The sequence below is a fragment of the Chaetodon trifascialis genome, chromosome 3 (genome assembly GCF_039877785.1).
Source record: "Chaetodon trifascialis isolate fChaTrf1 chromosome 3, fChaTrf1.hap1, whole genome shotgun sequence".
In the NCBI taxonomy this organism is placed as follows: Eukaryota; Metazoa; Chordata; class Actinopteri; order Chaetodontiformes; family Chaetodontidae; genus Chaetodon; species Chaetodon trifascialis.
In genome coordinates, this window is record NC_092058.1 from 9,524,647 (window position 1) to 9,546,612 (window position 21,966).

The 21,966-nt window shown below is 41.7% G+C and overlaps 1 protein-coding gene across 1 annotated transcript in view; it reads right to left on the reverse strand.

Annotated features, from left to right (window-relative positions):
* LOC139329156 (cadherin-22) overlaps window positions 1–21,966 on the reverse strand; it is a 157,239-nt gene that overhangs the window by 47,310 nt on the left and 87,963 nt on the right. The window contains exons 4-5 of the mRNA XM_070959325.1: window positions 16,862–17,156; window positions 1,891–2,010 (exon numbers count right to left, since the gene is read on the reverse strand). Of these exons, the coding sequence (XP_070815426.1) occupies window positions 1,891–2,010; window positions 16,862–17,156 (415 nt within the window). The remainder of the gene's footprint in view (window positions 1–1,890; window positions 2,011–16,861; window positions 17,157–21,966) is intronic.

The following is a 21,966-nucleotide window of genomic DNA, read 5'->3' on the forward strand; positions in this document are numbered from 1 at the left end:
CGCGCTAGTGACGGAAACAGCTATCCTGCCATTTCGGCCTTCATAACTACCACGATAGCTGAGAAGAAGTAGTTCAGAAAGGCTCAGGTGTCAGCTTGCCTTTTGTGTCAGAGTGTCATTTTCTCAGCCACTGTGTGAGCACTGTCAGAAACTGAAGGTCTGCACCTATTGCTGCACTTGGGTTTTCCTGGGAGGTGCCATTGCAGGGTGCCTTCTGGACACATAGAACAGCTAGTGGTCACATGGACTAAAACAGGAAAAGTTACACACGTCTTCATCTACAAGTTCAACAAAGAAATCCACGGATGGAACAAGTGGCTTTTTTCACTTGCATCTTTGTTCTTCTTGCCTTGAAATACAGAAGCTTTCATCATTGCCAGCGTGCTTTTGAAGGAGGCAGATGAGGAAGTAATTCGCTCAGCGTTAGCACAGACCAAAGAGCCAATCATCGGCTAGGAACAATGTGCAGTCCACACAACCGCTGAGCAGAGCATTTTTCCATTTCGAGAATCACACAGCAGCCTCTTGTGGAAGCTGCAATAATATAATTGCGGAGTTCTGAGGAGTCGCATGCAAGAACACACACACCAGCACAAAAGGCATAAGGCAGACACAGCGGTACCCCTTGACACGAGACCCTACACTGCCTATTGTGAGCCACGGATGCCATTATCATCTCCACTGATTACCCTGAATTGCATTTCTTTCAGGTGATGATAGGCGCCACATAGCTCAGAGTTTTTATCTTAAGACAACACGCACCAAGTAGGATTTATTATGCAAACTTGTTTTAGTGGATATTGCTTTTGGAAATTATTATGTTTGTATTTCTATGCAACAGTGATGTGACGATGTACTTCAAAATGAAAAAAAAAAAGCAAATGTCCTTATGTACAGTGTATGGTTCAGCCCTTGTAAAATCCTCTCTTTGACTCAGATACTAAAAAACACCTACAGACAATTCCAGCATGGCCAAAGCGACAGAAAAAACACAGCGACTGGCTGTTCAGTTTGTTGTCAGAGTGAGTGAGAGTGATATTAATGAGGGAGATTTCACAGCTGTTCTATCTCCTCTTCATTTTGACCTTCTTGACTCGCACCTATTAGGCAGGCCCGTCTGCCTACAAAATGGGGAAAGGGGGTGGGTGGAATGGGCTTCGTGAGGCAGAAGCTGGAATGAACCATCCAGTCTCCCGGCTGGTCCTACCAAGGCAGAGCCATTTATCATCCACGCTCCCAGGCTGACCAAATCAAAGTGGTGGAGACCAAAAAAGAATCATTAAAACTTTAGTGCTTTTCCCTGGAGGGGCATTCAAAGGCAACACCAATGCTAAGCTGCTCCTGAAAGACTGTGGGTCAGGCAATATCACTCCTACAAGCTCCAGACCAGTCGGGGAATAGGGGACTTTCCATTATATAGCTCAGGGAGATTCTTCAGAGGGTACATCTGGATCTGGTGGAAATATATAAGCCAGGATTGGGATGTAATGTTGGGTGATTACCACAACAAATTTGCTGTTCTTTGACCCTTAGCACTAGCAGGACAAATACTTTTACTTTGCTATCTCTAATATGTTCTATATTTATGATGTCCTTTACTTATTACACAAATTAAGTTCTTCAAAGAAAGGCCTGAAGGTGCAACACTGTGTTGAGCAATTTATGCCACAGTACTGGCTAAAACAAACTGCTGTCAAACTTTATAAAACTGTGTGTTTTTGGCCAATTGATTTTATGTTTCTGGCCATAAATTTTGATTGATCTGGGAATAATGGTCTCTGATCTTTAAATTGCCAAAGGTACAGCAGAAAAAAAGCACATGACAATCTTATGAGAAGAAAAAATAGCAGGCGTCGGGAATGCTGAATGTGTGGTCTTGATCGGTCTTACCTGTGTGTCTGTCGACAGTGAAAAACTTTTCCCCATCCAGGACGCTGTACACGACTCTGGCACTGCTGCCGTATGTAGGGTCGTCAGCATCTGATGCAGTAACCTTCATGACAGACGTTCCTGTGGAGAATAGACAGCATCATGTCAAAAAACAGAGAATAGAAACTTCTGAGGCGGCAGGCCACTGGGAAAACTTTAGACAAGTGCTGGAATTTAGTTAAGTTACTGTATACTGTATGTGTGTGAGTCACACTGCGGGTGCAACACAAAAGACATCTCCATAATGTAAATCATTCAATTTCAGGGTGAGGACTAGGTTTAGTTTTAAAGTTTTAAAGTAGCGGCTATGTTAGGGAAAGTGTCCCAAAAAGTGTTGGAAATAGGACCGTGTGTGTGTGTGTGTGTGTGTGTGTGTGTGTGTGTGTGTGTGTGTGTGTGTGTGTGTGTGTGTGTGTGCGCGCGCGCTTCTATCTTTGTGAGAACCAATCTGTGTTTCAGACTTGTAGGACATAATGGCCTGTCCTCACTCACTGTTTTAGTTAGGGTTAGGTTAAAAGAGAGGCAGTGTACCTCCCGAGGATGTAGCTCACGGTACATGGGCACAGAGAAAATAGTATAAAAACCCCTATACAAAATGACTAAGCCTAAAATAAGATATATATATAAAAAAAGCTGGTTTGTCTTTAGGCGAATGAAGCAGTGATCTCAGTTTCTTTTCTTCAGTGTGTTACTTTGTATGGTCTCCCCTCCAGAGAAGGTTCACCCCTGCTTACATTTTTTAACAGCTGTACTGAACTAATGGTCCTACATAATGGGAAATCAGGTTTGGAATAGGCAGGGGGATCAGGCTGAGGTTGGGGTTTGGGTGGTGACTTTAGACTAGTTAGGAGTCTAAACATCAAGGGAAGCCCCTCAGGTCACCAGGTGCAGGTGTGCATCCCACTGGGTGAACATTCTTTACGTAAAAATACAATAATAAAAAAAACAAATAACAGGAAAACAATGAAGACAGAACAGAATTTTTCCATTAGGGTTCAGCACATAGTTGTGGTAGTTAAGATGAATGCTATGATAGATGATACATTACGTCAATACAGGGGACTCAAAAGTATAGTAAGAGTAATGCATTTGTGAGGTTGTGCACACACCTATGTGTGTTCATGCGTTCTTGTCTGTGATTATACTTGGGAGAGGGAGGTTAATGCGTTTGGATTCAACTGCACCAGGTAGCTATTTCATCTCTATGCACATAATTTTCCAAACAAATTTTTTGATGTTTCAAATTATCTTTTCACTACGCCAGTGCTCAGAGCTGTTTTGGCTCATCGGCGCAGAAGTTGTGCTCAGAGATGAAAAGAAGCATAGAGTCATAAAGTCAACATTATAGCTTCAAAGACTGTTAGAAGCTCAAGGAATCTAAAACAAACAATTACTCGTGATTACTGGCACTTATGCAGAGAATACAGTCATTTCCACTTGAAGACTACAAATTTGTATTTGTGGAGCAACAGTGTTTAAGTCATTATTTCCCACTCAGCGCAGTACATTTGTCAACAGTGTGCATACGCTAGCCTCTGGCAGCAAATACACCAGCGCATCTCTTCATTTAGTCACACATTTTACTTAAAGCTCAGCCTAAAGCCTACAAAACTTTAAGGCTCTTCATTTTCAGGTTAAAACACAAACATATACTAGCATTTTAGCTTGTGAGCACCTTTTCATCCCTTTCTATAAATAAATTTCACTTAGAGGAAAAGGAAAATAAAAAAGGGAGATGTTCCTGGCTGCCATAGGTCCTCAAGGACAAGGAGTCAGTCTTTGTCTCCAGCCCTCTGGCCAATGCTATGGGTAATTACTGACAGCTGGTGTTGTCCACCAAAGGTCATCGCTGTAGCCTTTCTCAGAGCCCTGTCATGCTACTGTCCAGCCACATAATGGCCGTATGCTAATGATGCTAATTAGGGAGAAGTGTCACAGCAGTGTTTGTTTCCTGTCATCCAAAGAAGCTCTTAAGGGAGAAAGAGGGAGGGAGAGGCTAGTGGATCATCATTAAAACCACCCGGTCATTAAATCCGACAGTTTAGATCACTATCCTGTTACTGTCACCTATAGCACTCCTTTGTCCTCCATGTATGCAAAGAGGAGCCACATGGTTTGCATGCTAACCTATAGCTAGCATATGATGCGGCACTCCTACACCTAGCTTAGGATACCGGTGAAACAAATGAGGGTTTGCTATGTTGCAGCTATTCTGAACAATGCGCCAAATTAGCTCAAAGGTAAAATATCCTCACACAGAACTGGTGTAAAAAGGGAGTGATGACACCCAAAAATGGATGGACTGATCAGCTCAGCGTTTCTCCACTATATGCAACACCAAAGGATTATGAATTCTGGTGCTATCAACAACCTTGTGGTTTGTCATATCTGGATATATTGCACCTCCCATTGGATTCAAAGCAGTGCATATCAACTAGGATGGAATAAGCTTTTAATTCATATTCTGAGCTGTATCATGCAGTCATTACCTCATCCAAATATGCAAAAGTACATACCAGCCTGATCCTTAGAAGATCATGATATGCTGCGTCCCAGTTGGAGGATGAGTGAGATATCATTATTATCATATTGAAAACATAAGGCTATATAGAGGTGAGGCATTTTCATTATTGGCAACAGGCAGGGGTCTGTTAATTCTGCCTACCTGGTTGGCCTTACTGCTGTTGGTCCAACAAAGTCATTTTCATCCATGGGATTACTCCGTTATCTTAATTTTCCCCAGGTAACAATCAGTTTGAAGCTCAGCTGTTTCTGGGTACTAGCTGGCAGCAACGTCAGATGGCTTGGAAGAACTATATAAATGCAAATGCTTCTTTATTGTGTTTATATTAAAAAGAGAAGTGAAGCAGTGAGTTTGGCACTTGGGTTCTTATTAAAGCTCTGGCGTGCATCTGTGTTTTCAGTGGGAGAAGTCATTACTTACAGTATCTGTTGGCATGGTTGGTGTCTCACTTAAGCAGATTCTACTGTTGATGGACTTGTGGGAATTCAATAAAAATTATTGACTGTCTCAGATTCGAATGTAATGCATATTGCAGAAATAGAAGAAGTATGTCTAATGGAGAGAAGCTCCAGATATTCATTAGCCAAAGAGTTGTTTTTCTCTCACCAACTTAAACCTCAATCACAAATTGCTCTCAGATGACACAGCATGCACTGTAGCAATAATAATTTTAATTACAAAAATATACAGGATTGTCTCTCTTTATTCCCCCACATGGGCACATTTGTTTGGGCTGAATTTGTTTGGTTTGGTTATACAACAAAACTTTCTCCATCATATTCCTCATGCATCCTTGCAACAACACCACTGATAAAACTAGATGGATACCTTGTGTTATTACTTGATTTTAATTTTATTTTTTCCATTAAACAACTTCGTAACACTTAAAAAGATATTATCATTGCCAACACCCAATGGTTGATGTTATTACCCTGTGAATTAGTGCAGAAGGGTACAGTCAGTAGTACAGCCTGGCATTACTGTTAGGTGTCCAGTAAAGCTGACACATTTCTGACCAAATCCAACCAGGTGAGGTCACTGAATCAAATCTTTAAACATACATGACCTCCTCAATTCTATCTGAAGTCTGAGCCATACTATGACACAATAAATATATAGTCACCTCACATACATGCCTTCAGTGCCTCTGTTTGCATTGTTGATCTCACCATCAAAACAATATCAAAAGAAAGGCACCATTGTGCTAATTACTGAATGCAACAACTGATTTTTTTCTGCAATAATGAGATGATGTGAAGGCAATCATTTCGCTGTTTGCCTGGCATTCACTGAAGCATTCATGAGAGCAACACTGTTTAGCAATGTTTCTCGCCGTGACTTGCCTTAGCATGGAGGACTACACATGGTTACAATATCTAATTGCCATGCAACTATAATGAGGAGAAGGCTTTGTTATTAATTTAATCCCCTAGGAGAGCAAAAAGCCTCGGACGTAATTAGGGTTGAATGGCAGCTATTTATTCGACATTATTTAGCACTACCTCTATTTACTATTTCTTTAATTCCATTACTATTTAATAGTTGATATATCTATAAATCTATTATTACAATATGATAAGGCACTAATAATTCCATCAGGTAGCTGAGCTTAACAGCTAATTAAGAGAAGTGAATTACCTCTAGTTACACTAATTATTGTTAACTTAGAAGTTGTTATGTTATACTTATGAGTCTATTTCTTACTGGTACATGCGATACCTCCGACAATGCCGTCATGATGGGAAGAAAATGAAGGAAGCAGCAGTCCAAAACAACAACATGGTGATAGAGTCTGTGTTGCAAATGATATTTAAGCAGTGCACAATACGCCTCGAGGGAGAATGTAAATAATATTCAGATGAAACCTAACCCTGGGACCATCTGTGGTGAAATGGAGTAAGGCGTAGGGTTGTTTTTGGGGCGTGGGGGATTCGGCGCAGGGTGGGTGACGATGGCTATATAGTTAGATTTATGCATGAGTTTGGTTTAATGGCATCAACACAGGCTGTCGGAATGGCTTCCCACACCATTTCAGCACTCTGGGAGAGACGGTTCAATTACTGTGAGGGGAGCTGGAGGAGTGCGCCACGTGTGAGACACTAGACTGACAGCTATTTAAGAGGCAGCCTCGTAAAAGAGATTTGTGCCCATCTCAGCTGGTGCCGTACGGGTGCGAGCTCCAGTGGAGGGGTCTAACGGCTGCAGCACTGAGCCTCTTTCTCGATCCGACCCGCCTTAATCTGCAGGACTGAGTGCTCCCCGCCCGCATTATGGATCATTTAGTAAAGCCATAAAAGCTGAGGTGTTTTCACATGAAAAGTTATTTCTTCACTACTTCTACTGTGATTCATTCCTCTCTCATCCACGTAAATGCCCCAGGAGAGAGAGGTGGGGAGAGAGAGAGGGACTGAATGGATGGCGAGAGAGAATGAAGTATAAAGAGAAGAAAAATCCGCCTTGTCATAAAAGCCAATGGCCTGCTTACATTGATCCTCTTTGAGATCTCTACAAGGATTTAGGAATATTTTTCATTTCTCCTGACAGAGAGTGTAAATCTAATCTTTGTTAGTCTTTGAACTTGTGTCTTTAAATAAATCGGATCATTATTTGTTTTGTAGATAATATTGTGGTCAACTTTAAATCTTAACCTCTCATCATTTTTAAGCCTTTGTCTCTCGACAAACAATAACAAGAAGTTGCTAACTCTTTTCTGTTCAGAAACCTCTCAACACTCGCAAAAAACAAATCAAATATACAGTAATACTTTACATTAAAGGACACATTTTCACCAATAACTACATGCTTATTTACATGCATATTAGCCACATATTGGCTCCTTATTAATCATTATAAAGCACATAGTACTGCCCACATTTTACCATTGAGTTTTCCCTCAATAATCTCCTCGTTGCTGCTTACTGAGAGTACAGAAAGCAGATGTTGTACATGAATTGCAATCTTAATAACCTAACCCTAACGCTTCATAACCCCAACCTGCAGAATAATGAATTAATGTGTGCTTTATTATGACTAATTAAGATCCAATATGCGTCTAATAAGCACGCTAATTACTGTATATATATTATTGGATTTGATAATCTCCTGTCTCTGTGTCAGGAATGCACAGAGTATTATTTGCACAACGTCAAAATATACAACGTGCAAGAAACTCAAGACAGTGCCCACGCTGCTCTGCTTGTTTGCATCTCTTCAATGATGAAAAAGTCAGAGCATTAATCAATTTCACAATTGTAAATCTATCATGCTGCTATTGTCAACCACATCTTTGATGCCTCCTCACACACTGAATCACACACTCTCTCTCTCCGTCCCCCGTCCCCCAACATACACACTGATTCATACACATGACCACGCACACACAGATCAGCCAAAATCAATTATGTCAAGCACTGCGGTTGAGCACATAATGTTGGATGTTACTGGTCATCTACATAAAGGTGGTTGGCAGAGATTATTGATTGCAAGTTGCTCCTGCCTTGTCGCATTGCTCTCTCCTGTGATCCTGCTGCTCCAAATGTCTCATCTTCTGTTAGCATGACAGGCCCCGGCTGTCCTAATGGTGACTGCAGCAATTTGCAGCCTCCTGGGCAACCTCTCTGGACCACAGCAAGAGGAAGGGTGATTATTACTTTAATCCCCTTGTGGAGTTCTCACATTACATACAAAAGGAGTGGGGAATTTATCCCTTATGCTGACTATGCTGAGGGTGAGAGCGAGAGGAGAGAGAGAGAGATAAAGGTCAAATGAAAGAAAATGGAAGGAAGTAAGACAAGTTGCTTGTTTTGACAGACTTGGCCACAAAGGATCCCTAAATGGCTTATTTTGTTGCATTATATCTTAATTAAACAAAAGATACACATAATTTTTGTTTAAGTCTGAATGTGATAGATAGATGACCTTCATGAAGACACCGAAAAGGTACATTTAACAAAGCTTCTCCTATGCTGCTCTGTGGGCTCTGTGTGTCGATCTCTGCACTTCACTTCAGGTATTTTATGAAGCACCTGTCTACTGTCTTTTGCAGTAGCAAATCTGATACTGGAGATACTGCGCTAGAGTCATGATATCCTCAAACAGATTCTGCTTGATACTTGAAATCAATACACTTTCGATCAAAATAAACATTTGGTCCAAAGACGAACTGCTACAACATTCTTAAATTTCAATGATCCCTAGAACTGCACAGGGTGTGGTGGCATTTACAGAGATAAGAGGCCTTGAGGTATGGAGAAATCCTCTGATGCTGACATTTGTTTAGTAGATAAACGTGCAGGATATTGTGTTAAAACGCATCTCGGCTGTTTAACGGCCTTTGTGGTTTGTAAATTTCTCCAACCTGGCTTTATATATTAAACTGTGTCTTTGATAGAGAACGGGATAAATGCCACTTCAAGGCTACCATGGTGCTGCTTTGAACTGTGCCTTGTTGTCGCTGTGTTTAGCAATTCTACACAGCATCAGCTTGTGTCATTAGTAGATAATATCTGACGGTAGTGGTCAGCTCAGTGTCAGTTACCAGACTGCTACTTGCCTGCCTGTTGTTCTTTGGACACTGTGCAATGACTTGTCAGTCAGCGTTACGTGAGGTTAGAGGCTACAGCACAGACGTCGTGCCATGCCACATCTCTGCCACTCAGAGGTCCTGAGGTCCTCTCTAATGGAACCGCATCAATCACAGGATTAGCTCCGTGGAAACTTTTCACCCTGTTGTGATTTCACCATCAAGCGCTGCCTTTCCCAGCCACATTTCCAACCGACTCCCTCCTTGTCATGCGGCCTTTGAGTGGTAGGGAAGGATGTCTGCTTCAGTGACTAAATGGTTTCAAACCAAACGCACTGTGCTACTTAGTCACTCAGCTGGCATACAGACTGGGAAAAAAAAAAAAAAACACAGATTGGTGGACGTCTTAGTATGCATGTTGTAACACGGTGTAATACTGATTTCAAATTGGAAAAGGCCTGTCTTTATTACTTCAATATTAGCTGGGCGTGTGGAGCATAAGCATTAGCTTGGGGTGCCACTGTGTCAGTTCCAATAAAGTCTCCGTAGTATGTGTGGTAGATATTGCGTCTAAAAGCTCAATCTATCCAGTTCTTTACTGCTGAAGATGCTGAACTAGACGACTATGTAGTCTTTTCGAGCAGCATAACAGTTTGACATCACTTTAGCCTCTGGGTTTTTAAAACTTTTGAGGCCTTGCTCAAAGCTACATAAATATTTAAACACTTACTATGGCTGGGGAAACCAAAGAGAGAAGAGATAGACTCAATTCAAATATTAATGGTAAGGCTTTAGAAAACATTACCCAGCATGACATCCTATAGACACCTGCTATTAACATATAAGCACCATAGGAAAGCTGTTGATCATATAGAAAGGTAAATTCAGAGCCCAAAATGTTTTGATCACATCTGTTAGTGCTATGAGATGCACACACTGATGTTTGGTGCCTCAGGCAACATAAAAATCTGAGAGAAATATTTTCCCGCTGCTGTTTAATTCTACAGTCACACTTATTTATCGCAGCCGCTCAATAAGGAAGTCGGTTACATTCCTTAATCTAAATATACGCACAACGTTCCTATCCATCTGTCTCGAATGTAACAAGACATTTCTAATACATATCATTATCATTATACAAACATTTTCTTATTTTCAGCGTAGTTTGTTTTGCAGTCTTAAAGACAAATCCCTCCTGTCGAGATCACCTCTTGAGCATCCGTAAGCATCGCTGCAAGCAAAAATTCAAGCCCAATATTACTTTGGGAAAAGCTACAAAGAGGAAAAATAATCCCATACTTGATAAACAAAGAGACACAAGGAATGGAAAGCTAATTTGGAATAGAAAACTAAATAATTAGAAAACATGAATGGAAGTAATGCAACAGAGAAAACCAAGAATGAACACGGAAACAAACAAACTTCAGACAAATTATATCATAGAAACGAAAACTCAATTCCTAACAGACCCAGAACTGATCATTTCAAGCAGTAACAAATCTGAAAAATATATAGAGAATCTAATTAAACGAGACAAGAAAAATATCAGTTATTACAGCAGGAGGAAGTAAAAAAACAGCAGAGAAGCCGCAGTCTCTTTAGGAGAACGCAACGATTTTCAAAGGTTCTAATCTACAAAGGTTCTCATCTACAGAAACACAGCTCAAATTAAGAAGGCACCAGCTCTAGTTATTTTCCGAATCTCACCAAAGAACAAATGAAAGGTTAATTTGCAAAAACACACACACATCCATTTTCATTTTGTTTCCTTGAACTCAAGGGAATATGAAACTGTTGTTTACGTATTCATTTTGATTGGCATTTCTGTTTTAGCAAATTAGCTCTTCAAATCAACAAATCACGAATACCGCCCCATTGATTGACATAAGATCATAAAACCTGGACCTTGTGGCTTCCGGCTTACCTCCACAAACATCTCTTGACTACTGTAGCTTTGGCTTTTGATAGATTAACTTTCAAAGTAACACAGAACCACGTACATTCCCTGACAATGTAAAAATAGCCACAATCATCTTCTCTTGAAGGAAGACACTGCCTTGTCATCTATTTATCATTCACACAGACACAGACACTGAAGTTGTCCACACCACCTAGCATGTAAAATCAGCCTTTATGCAGATGAAACATTGCTTTTTCCATAAAACCCATCCTTGTAATTAAAAGAAACCACCGGGCTGAGATCCATCAGGCCATACTTCACTTATCAAATGAACCATTCTCCACCTATACACAGGAAATGACTCATATACAATAAACCAACATGCCTACAGTACCCACAGTAACACTAACACATGCAAAATGAAACATACACACCCTCATTTATTATTTGGGGAGACTGAGAAGGAATGATCAATGCGACTCTCTGCAGGGAAAACAGTTAGGCTCTGTCCTCAGTTAAAAATGCATCCATCAGCACCTTTTAAAGCTCACTAATTAACACATTACATTTTGTTTATTTAGTCCATAAAAACCCGCAATGTGAAAATAATGATGTGGCTTCAAGGAAAGCTAAGTGCTGGAACTATTTATTAGTCAGCTCAGTGGTTTTCTGAAGCCTTCACAGGTTGCTTAGAAAGCTCACAGTGATGGGAAAGCCTCCAGGAAGTCACTGCAGAGGTTAAGAAATGGTTCAAGGCTAAGCTCTCTGTAAAACACACTGTTTTACTATCTATATACAGCTTAAAGAAACAGGATATAATGTGATATTTAGTGAGCTTTGAGATGCTAGTAGACAGATTTTATTTTAATCTTGGGACAGAACCAGGCTAACAGTCTCCCCCTTTTCCAGTCTTTACGCTAAACTTAGCTACTCGGCTGCTGTCTCTAAGCTTCATATTGTTCTAGCTCTATGGTGCGTGTGTGTATTGAACTACTATGCAAGATAGTAAATCTACAGGCTCCTAAAATGTCCCAAAAAACTATTCCCTTAACAGCATGTATGACTGTAACTGTCCATACACTCTTGTGTGCCTACTTCTATGTTGTCTTTTGTTATTTTATTGCAAAACATCAGCCAGAATCGAAGGTTATCGAACCCTTTGTATGTTAATACATTATGTCACTTTAAGTGGGCTCAGTTAATATTACTGAGACTTTTTGGATGACACAGGGCTTTTTGCTTAAGATAAATTTGAGGTCTTTTATAATGGGAGGATGGGAGTTTTTAATGGAGAGACCTGTACCCCTGACATTACTTTGCAAATGGACATGAGGCAACATTAGCTTTTAACATCACAGGTGATTAACATTAATGATGGGTCCATTTTTCATTCAGAAAATACAGGGGATGATGAGCCATAAAGATAAAGATGACCTGCTGGATTGTAAGTAAGCATCCATTAATCAAACAGACCTATAATACATGGTTTTTGATTTCAGAATACATATTTATCTCCTTTAAGCCTGAAAAGCATGTAACGAATTAAAACTACTAATGCAAAGCAGATAAAACAGCATTATTCTTAAATCAGACAAAACTTTTCTTCCCTTTTTTAGCGCATTAAAGGGTTTTACACTATGAGGAGTTTTCCTTGTATGAATCTACAGTCTGGGTGTTGTATGCTGTCCAGATTCTAAAACCCCTTAAGGTAAGTTGTAATGTTCAGTTCTATATAAATAAAACTGACTCCTGTTTTCTTTCCACATACAGTGGAAATGCGTACAACTCTTACAGTGCAGCTCACCTCGAGAATAGTTTGAAACAAAAGTTGGAGTCAGCTCAAGGGCATGCAGCCATACCAAAGCTCGCTGAATTTGAAAAGGTGAGATACTGAGCCATCTCAGAATGTCTGATCTGCTGCAGTGAAAAACATAATTATTTTCTTTAAATATACACAACAAAGGATATTATGCTCAAGGTGTGACGCTGTGGAGCATGCCTCCAGAATGAGGTTCAAAAGTCTGTGAAGGATAAGTTTACACTCGTGTCCCAGGCTAACAGTGGTGAGCATCTAGTGCTGTTTGACTTTGGTTTTAAAAGAGAACAGTTCAAGACTGCTGACCCCTGTGCATTCATCATGAAGAGATACAGGAGAAAACACGTAGAAACAATGAATTATCAATCACCAAAGGGTGGAAAGCAAACAAAAGGCAGATGGAGGATTTATTGCTCCAATATATTAGAGAATGTATGCAATGTATCTTCTCACATAGACACACTTGCTTCTTTGACCAGATAACAGCCACATCCATCCTTTTCCTCGACCTGCTGATCTTGTGTGCACTGGGAGTGAGGCAGGGGAAACACCACGAGCAGGTGGCCAGTCGATCACATATTTGCCAAAGGCCCCAGTTAGCCTTGCTCAATGAAATTTGAACCCAGAACCTTCTTGCTGTGGTGCCGTCCTGCTGGTTAGTGTACTCCTATCACTGAACACTGGACCAAGTAGCTTTGGTATGTACACAGCAAAACAACAGCTCTGATATCAAATAAATTAAATCATTGATCCAATTGTTCTTTAATTTACTCAGCAATAGGAGCTAAAAATAATGCCTCCTGTTAGTGGTGAAAAGTGAGACAGCATTTGTCAGTGGAGCTATCTACCTCTAGGCAACAGTTTGCTTCCACTAAACTATGTCTTACAGAGTTTGAACCTGCATAATATAGAAATTGAACAACTATTTATTTCAGGCTGTAATTAATACAAGTAATCCCTGAGCAACCTTGTCTAGTGAGTGTCTTTTTGGTTGTGTTCAGTCCAGGATGTCCTCTACCAAGACACTGCATTAAATCAATTTTTCACAGTCTTTATCATCACGAGTCAGAGAACACAGCTAGAGTTCTGCATAGCGACTCCATGTTCCCTCATCTGTCCCAACATAAAGACATGCACGGTTCTCAAAGCAACATTCAATCACCCATGCACTGCAAATTTGATTTAAGACTTCAATTTCATTAGCCGTGCATTTTCCAAAGGACAACACAGAGCACAGACCCTCACACTTCATCAGCATCTCTGCAGCTCCTCTTTTATTTGCCCTCTCTTCTGCTTTTTAGGGTTAACCAACCCTGAAAAACAAACAGGCTGTGTACACAAGTATTATTTTTGGTGGCAGATGCTGAGCAGGCAGACAGTCAGACAGACAGTCAGACAGACAGACAGACAGACAGACAGACAGACAGACAGACAGACAGACAGACAGACAGACAGACAGACAGACAGGAAGCCTCTGCAAAAATAGGGAGGGGTGGAGGCGGTAAAGCTGTGACAAAGACGTGCACTGGGAGACATGACAGGAGTGATAAGTAAAAATGAATATGCCTCAGGCAGCTGACGACTGATTACTTTCTTACTATTATGGCCTCACGTTTTCCAAGGCACTTTGGTGTGCGGTGCCGTAAAACAGCACAGCGAGCATATCACTGGTGTGGCTAATGCTTGCAACGTACTTCTATCACCACATAAGCACAACCCTGCTTCAGATGACAGAGAATACGGATTCTAACAAGGTTTTCAGTATACTGCGTATTCACACACAAGTGTACACTATGAAAGATGGCAGTATGCTTGTAAAATCTGCTTCATTTTAACGGATACGCACATCCAACAATGCAGTGCACAAAAGAAATAGAGTAGTCACTCACAGCTGGAACAAGCTCAAACAAACTGTGTAAGGCTTTGAGACATCTCACAGGACATATCGAAAAAGCAAACAGACAAAGCAACGATATAGGAAATCTTTGGAAAAACATTTTGTTTTAAACGACGAGGCTAGTGTTACTTCTATAGCTTCCTTAATAAATGCAATGAAAAAAAAAAAAACTAACAACAATTAGTTAGCATTTAGTCTGCCTCTCCTCCGATTTATCTTCTCTGTCTACAGCACTCAGCCTCAAGCCCAATCTGTAATGATGCAAATCTTTCAAAACAGGTTACAAAATTATGGCTAGATTTTCAAAGACAGCTGAGTAACAGCTGGGCACTGCAGTCTTTAACAAACAGGAATAAATAATATGTTTGTTGGGGATTACTTTTAGCTGTGGATTAATGCACCTTTGGCGCCGGAGTGTTTTAATAGATGCAGAGCAGAGAACGTGTAAGTAACCCAAAATAAACCACAATGCCCATAATCATCATGTTAAGGAAAATGTCACCCACTGTATGGACATGGCTCTTTCACATGTTTCTATTCATTTGTGGACAACATTAGAGGTTTACCGCAAAGAGGAAAAAGCTCAGTTCTTGTTGGTTTGGGATTTGTTGGTAATAAAAAAAAAACAATATGGCAAGCCGTGTCCTCAGATAATGAATGAATCTTGAACAGAAGTGAAAGCGGTATGCCACAAAAGTGACACGTGGCAGTCACGCTGGTCTGTCCGGCACCTTCTGTTTTTTTTTCCTTCTTTTGCCTCCCCTCTGTTGTTGTCATTGTGCTTGTGACCTTATTACTGACATGCCAAGAAAAACTACTTCGGGCCTTCGCTGATGTTCAACAGGAGCGCAGTGCAGAGAAAAGAAACAGGGATCGGGCGAGAGAATGCTTGACTAAGCAGTAGCTGTTACCTCATTAGGGCTAGTGCTCCACAATGATGTTTAAAACATGACCTGCTCACTCACTTAGCGCATAATTTGACTGAGGTGCGACAGGGTCAAACAAGGGAGAGCAGCCAAAGTGGAAAGGTCGTGAGCATTAAGATAACATTAAGCAACATTAACTAAGCACTGTCTCTCTCCAGGGCTCTCTTTCCTGAGTAGAGTGTGGCTCTCTGGCTTCCCAAGGTTCTGCATCTTTATCTCAAAATGCATTATTTCAATTCTCTTCATCTCTCTCTTGTGTTTTGCTCCCATTCAGTTCCCCTGTCCCTCACTCTCTCTCTCTCTCTTTCTCGCTCGCTCACTCACTCACACACACCATTCAGGTTTTAGAGTGCAGTGTAGGCTGACATGCCTATGGTTTGCATCATGCTGAGGAAGCAGGAATTAATTCCAATCAGGCTTGAGCAGGGAAGAGCCATTCCATTTTGCACCACTCCTGTAGTCACTGAAACAAGAAGCACCCCCAACCTCTACTGCATATGCATGAAAACACACACACACACACACAGTGTCACACACAACATTCTGCGTACATGTGCTATTGTGGTGTCGCTTGGCAGCCAAACAGAATTTTGTTTATTACACATCAGCTGTGTCGCTGACATTAATACCATGCTAATGAAGCCCCTGACGCCCTCGTTCACCTGTCTTTTCCATTTCGCTGAGAATTTCAAGCAGCCATGAGGTGCCGCTGCTATCGTTCGTCACAATAAAAACATGTTTGTCAAGATTAAAAGCATCGTGGTTTCAGTGTCAAAGGCTTCAATGAGAATATGCTGTACCCTAACCATTATCAGCTCTTCTGAAGCACCTCTCCTCGTTCCCCCGTAGACCCCCTTTCATCGTTTGCTTCATAGCAGTCTGTCTGAACACAGCCACAAAGCTCATCTGGGTGTAATGCAATTCATCTCCCCTTTCTTTATACGCCTGCACCGTCTGCTTCATTTTCCATCTCCTGCCTAACTGCAGGTCATAGCTCTGACACAGTCTGTGCAGGGATCCTCCTCACATGTCCATGTCACCATTCTACCTCTTTCTCATCCACAATGAATTCACTGACTCCACATCTATTTTCATCTAATCTCCTGTCTGCTTCTTCCTATTTCCATCTCCACAATGGGGGAGAATTTTAGCATATTGCTCCTCTTGGCACTTTCTAGCTCCCCCTGAGCCAGGACAAAGCATTATGTTACAGACCCTACTTATGCGTCATGAAAATAGCTGTAATATAACTGGTAATTCAGTACAGTATGTGCACCTTTGGGCCATCCTGAGCTCAAAGCTTGAAAAAGATATCCAGATGGTCTGTCTAACCGTTTCCCGCCTTACCAATGGGTGACAGCTCTGCCACGCTGCCGATGTAGGGCCCCTCCAAGAACTTTGGCTCACTGTCGTTGATGTCCTGGACCTTAATGACAAACTCTGACTCTGGTTCCAGAGGGTCGTTGGAGAGACGGTCCCGGGCCTGAGCCCGAAGCGTGTAAAAGGCCTTCTCCTCTCGGTCCAGTCTCTCTGTGGCATGGATGTCTCCTGTTAGCTCATCGATGATGAAGATGGTGCCCGCCCCTTCTCCAGAGATGGTGTACTTGATGTTGCCCTCACCCTCGTCAGAGTCTGTATGGATCTGTTGACACAAATAAACACAAAGACAGTGAGTTCATAGAAGGAGGCACCCATATATATAGTCAATCATGGCCCTGTGGCAACCCTCACTCCCCTTCATATGATGCTAATATGCAACAGCAAAGAGAATTTGTTAGAAATGTACACTGACAGAGCCTAGATTATATTGTTTATCAACATAACGAGGAAACATGTTGACAGACAAATGTGGAAACATGGAAAATGTTGATACTGTCAACTTTCCCTATAATATTCACTTTTCCACTACAACATCCGCTCATACTGACATAAGCATTGATTTTAATTTAGATGTTATGTTTAGGCTCTCACTGCAGTGAGGGAAAGTTTCAGTCTTAACCCTAAAATATGACCACTTGTTTTCACACGACTGACATTCCACCGCCATCACGTGCTGGCGCTTGAGCTCCGTTTGCTGATGACGGCTGTGACATGCAGTGGAAAGTTCAGAAAAACGAGCCGGTGGACCTCTGAGTTGAGATTATTATGTCACACATTTCGCAGGGAATTTTCTATTTAGTGTCAACCGCTGTGAATGCTGAGGGTTTGTGTAATTGATAGTTGTCAGAAAATGACATTTGGTCATCAGCCGTGACCAAAAGAAATTAGCACATTTCTTCCACCCATTCCCTTATCGTATTCCCCAATAGCAATTGCAGCTTAAGGCTTTCTCCGAGCTCCCTGTAGCCCAGCCATCATCGTTGTCGGGGGGGGGGGGGGGGGGCACCACAGTTCTCGTGATGATTTACACCTTTCTTGCACATTGTGCCCTTCACAGGATGTGACGCCTAAACTAGGAGATCAAAGTCATTTCAAAGATTGTTAAAGGTAGAGACATGGAGGTGCCGGGGCTGAAAAGTGAACTTAAAAGAGCCCTTATAAATCAGAGCTATAGTTCCCCCCTAATGTGATTAGAAGACATTCCAGAGGCAGCAATAGGAGCAGCATCGGTCCCCCATCCCAACCTCCCCTTTGGCTCTTTAGTGAGACCCGCTCTCTCTCTCTCCCCTTCCCTCCCTCTCTCTCTCTCTCTCACCCACTCGCTTCAATCTGAAATTATAATTCAGAGCTGTCCATGCAGTGTAACTGTGGTTCAATCTACCGAGGAGACCAGGGGAGAGGGGAAATCGCCCTGGTCTCCCTGGTTAATATTTTATAAAGGCTTAATTAAATACAGGCTTCTATCACCCTCGCGGGGGTTTTCATTAAGTATTTGTCGTAAAACTGCGGAATAATGCAAGCCTGCGCCTTGATATTGCTTCCCTCACCCATTTTCCCCTCCCTTTTTATCTATCTGTTTTTGCCTTTTCTCACCGTTCTGAATCATCCTGAAGACAAATACAAGAACACTCAGAGAAAATATACTGCCAGATACTTTGGTGGCATCAATATTTCAGTTATAATAAAAGAAGTTCCATTGGTCCAAACTGTGAGAGTTAACCAATAAAAATGTGCATAGTCATGCGCCACTGGATCTGTTTCCCCCAGACTCTCTCCCTCTTACCCTCTCTCTGTATTTCTAAATTAGATTCTGCAGACAAGAATGAGTGTGAAATGTTGTCATCATGTGTTAATTCAATTGCACAAATGCCGGCACCATGCATGCAAGTTCCTACCTACTGTACATGTGCGCACCCGGCCACACACACCTACCTACTGTGCGTGCTTGCACACATTCACACACACACACAGGCACACACGAACATGCAACGTGGGTTCATCATTCGGCTGGGATGATGCTATTTCTCCCCCCTCAGGCTCGATATACCCATCCGTCTGTCAGTCTATCCTCACTGGAGTGATTCAAGTTGGCAGCTTGAAAAACACACACACTACGCTTAGCTAAGTTGTTCTCTGCAAACTAAAGGTCAGAGCCAGAAAGTCACTCGCTTAGCTTGCTTAAAAATAACCAGGAGTGCAAATGTGCCGTTAACAAAATTACATGAGAAGAAGACGGAGAAGAAACAAATTCTCCGTTACCGCTGGGCAGGAATCGTAGCTGCTTCATTGGACAAATCTTTGATGCATCTTCCCGAGCTCTTTTTGTTTCAGATCATGCAGCTGTGTCATCAGATGAATACAATAATATGACAGTGGTAGTATAGTATCCTCTCTTTTTGCTTGACCAGGGGTGGTGTTTGGGCGTGGAGTGTGAGATCTTCATCGGCCAGGTCAGGAGCCACTGAGACAACGGTTTGAACACTAAAAATATACACATGCTGACCCACAAAAACATCATAAAGGTTAAATCGATACTCCACACAAAATCTACCATTTGTTGATCACACACTCGCCCTGCAGCCTAGACAGCAGGTCATAAAAAGTTTGTGGTTTCCTCATTGACAGTGAATAGCAGCCTCAGTCCAATCACTAACAACAGTTTCCAGTCTTGATTATGGTGCTTTCATCCCCACAGTGAAAACGCGTGACCATTAGATTGTATTGTTACAGGCTGAATTCAAGCTGATCACGGCCACTGATCCCTGAGGACACTACAAACACTCTGTAACCACCTTTCAAAGCTGCAGCGGAGAGCTTCTATTATTTAGTTTGCGTTTGACATTATTTTTTTGGGTCAAGTGTGATTATTAAACATAATGTATTTGCATTTAAACGCAGGGGCAGACACTTTCTCACATATGCAAAGGAATATGCATTCAGAAGTGGTCAGTCCAGCGTGGATTTTTCCACATTTTGTGAAACACATGAAACACTGGTGGCACGGTGGAACGGTGGTAACGCTGTCACCTCACAGCTAGAAGGTCCCGGGTTCGAATCTTGCTGTGGGCGCCGGGGGCGTGTCTTCCACCATGCCTTCAGTGCCTTTCTGTGTGGTGTCGAGTTTGCATGTTCTCCCCGTGTTCACCTGAGGTATCCTCCTTAAAATACCCCCACTAAAAACATGACCACCTGACCAGTGGTGACGAAAGAGATTGGGTTCCTGGGCGCCGGTCGGATGGCAGCCCACCGCTCCTGGTCTGCCGTGGAGGAAGGTGACCAGGATGGGATAAAGGCGACATGTGGGACATGTCCCTCCGATTCTTCTTCTCTGCGGCAGCATTTTCATTGCTCATAACAGTTACTTACATTCTATGAGTGATTCACGCCACTAACCGACACACTTTGAGAAGGACTTTTTTGGGTCTGGAGGGAGAAAGCAAAATCCTGCAGGACAGTTCATTAAGCAGTTGTCTTGAAAACCCCCGATAATCCAATTTTTTCACTGTTTTGTTAAACAATACGCAGGATTGAATTAGCTTGGATGAAGTTTAGTGCACATGAATACACATAACAAAAGTTTTATGCCAATGTGCACATTAAAGAAGTTACTGGTTACAGTAACCTTAATTTGGCAGGTGACTGTACAGCCGGAGTTTGGAAAGTATTTTTGCACAGAACGAGTAAAGAGACTACTTCACTGTCAGTATGGTAAGAATGATTACAGTGAAGAGCATCTCTCTCAGTCTACATATGGAAAAAAAAATATAGTAATAATGTAGATAAGATTGATTTTTAAAAAATGAACTTATTCTTTAAACTTACTAAAAATGTGTATTTGTCACTGTAGCTTCGCAGCAATTATGATTCAACGTCTGATTTTAAGTTAAACTTCATGCAAGTATTAGTTAGCAATGCCTTGAGGTTTACAGTGGAAGGCTGAGGGTTGACTCAGGGGAGAGTGAGGTTGTTGATGCCCTGTCAGGCTCACCTTTAGGTCATAACAAAGTGTCCAGCTGTCACTGTGGGCCAACATGCTGAAGGGGATGACATATGAGTCACATGCAGTGACGCAAACTTCTCATGTGGCAGTCAGCTCTTTTGTACATTAAAAGTGTGTTAAACCACAAACTCGGACTAAATAAAAGTATGACAGAGTGATAATTTGGTTTTGGAAAGACATTACTTCGAGAAACTTAAAGTCAGAGTGACGAGAGTGTGAATTGGAATTTCAAACATTTTCAGGCTTCTGAGCGCAAGTAAATGTTTTATATGATGATCAGCATCACATGACAGAAGCAAAAAACAGAATAGAGTAGAACAGAATAGAATAGCGAGGCATTTGGGGAGTATGATTTCACATTTCCAGTGGAGATACCGGAGCGTGGGCTGCACTGAATCCTTGGTTTATTGAGGGTTTCAAAGCGGGAGCAAATTGGCTGTCTTATATTTAAGTCTGTGTAATCAGGAGTAGGCCTGCCACATTTCACTGCAGCTTGTCAGGCTCTCTGATCTTAACAGCTTCAAAGTGTTAACAAGGTGACTGTATCAGAGACAGCCTAGGTGGAGACAGCTATGGGGAAGGAAGGGTACAGACCATGGGAGACAGAGCCAGGGAAGAGAGGGCAGCGTAAACGGCAACATAGCGGAGGGATAAAAGAAAGAGAAGACAGTCAGTGGGTGAAAAGAAATCAAAATGAAGGGGTGATGGCACTGGGATGGGGTGGGATGAGATGGGATAAGCTTAAACAGAAGATAGAGGATGGAAATTCAGGGAGAGCAGAGGAAAAAAACAACATGACACTGTAATAATGTTATTTGAAAACAATTTCAAAAGATAAGAATGCAGAGTAAACAAAAGGCTTGCTCCTTCTCCAAAACGGGGAAATCTGCTTCCCTAAAATGGCAACAACACCACAGTGTTTTTTTTTAATTCCACATCTTAAGCTGTTTGGTTCCTCTTTGATGAGAGCCTTGTGATGTTGTTACAACTGGACCTAGATTTGACTAACAATGGCTTGGATCATTACGACGAGGAGAATTGCTTTAACAGGCATACTATGTGCAATTTTTCA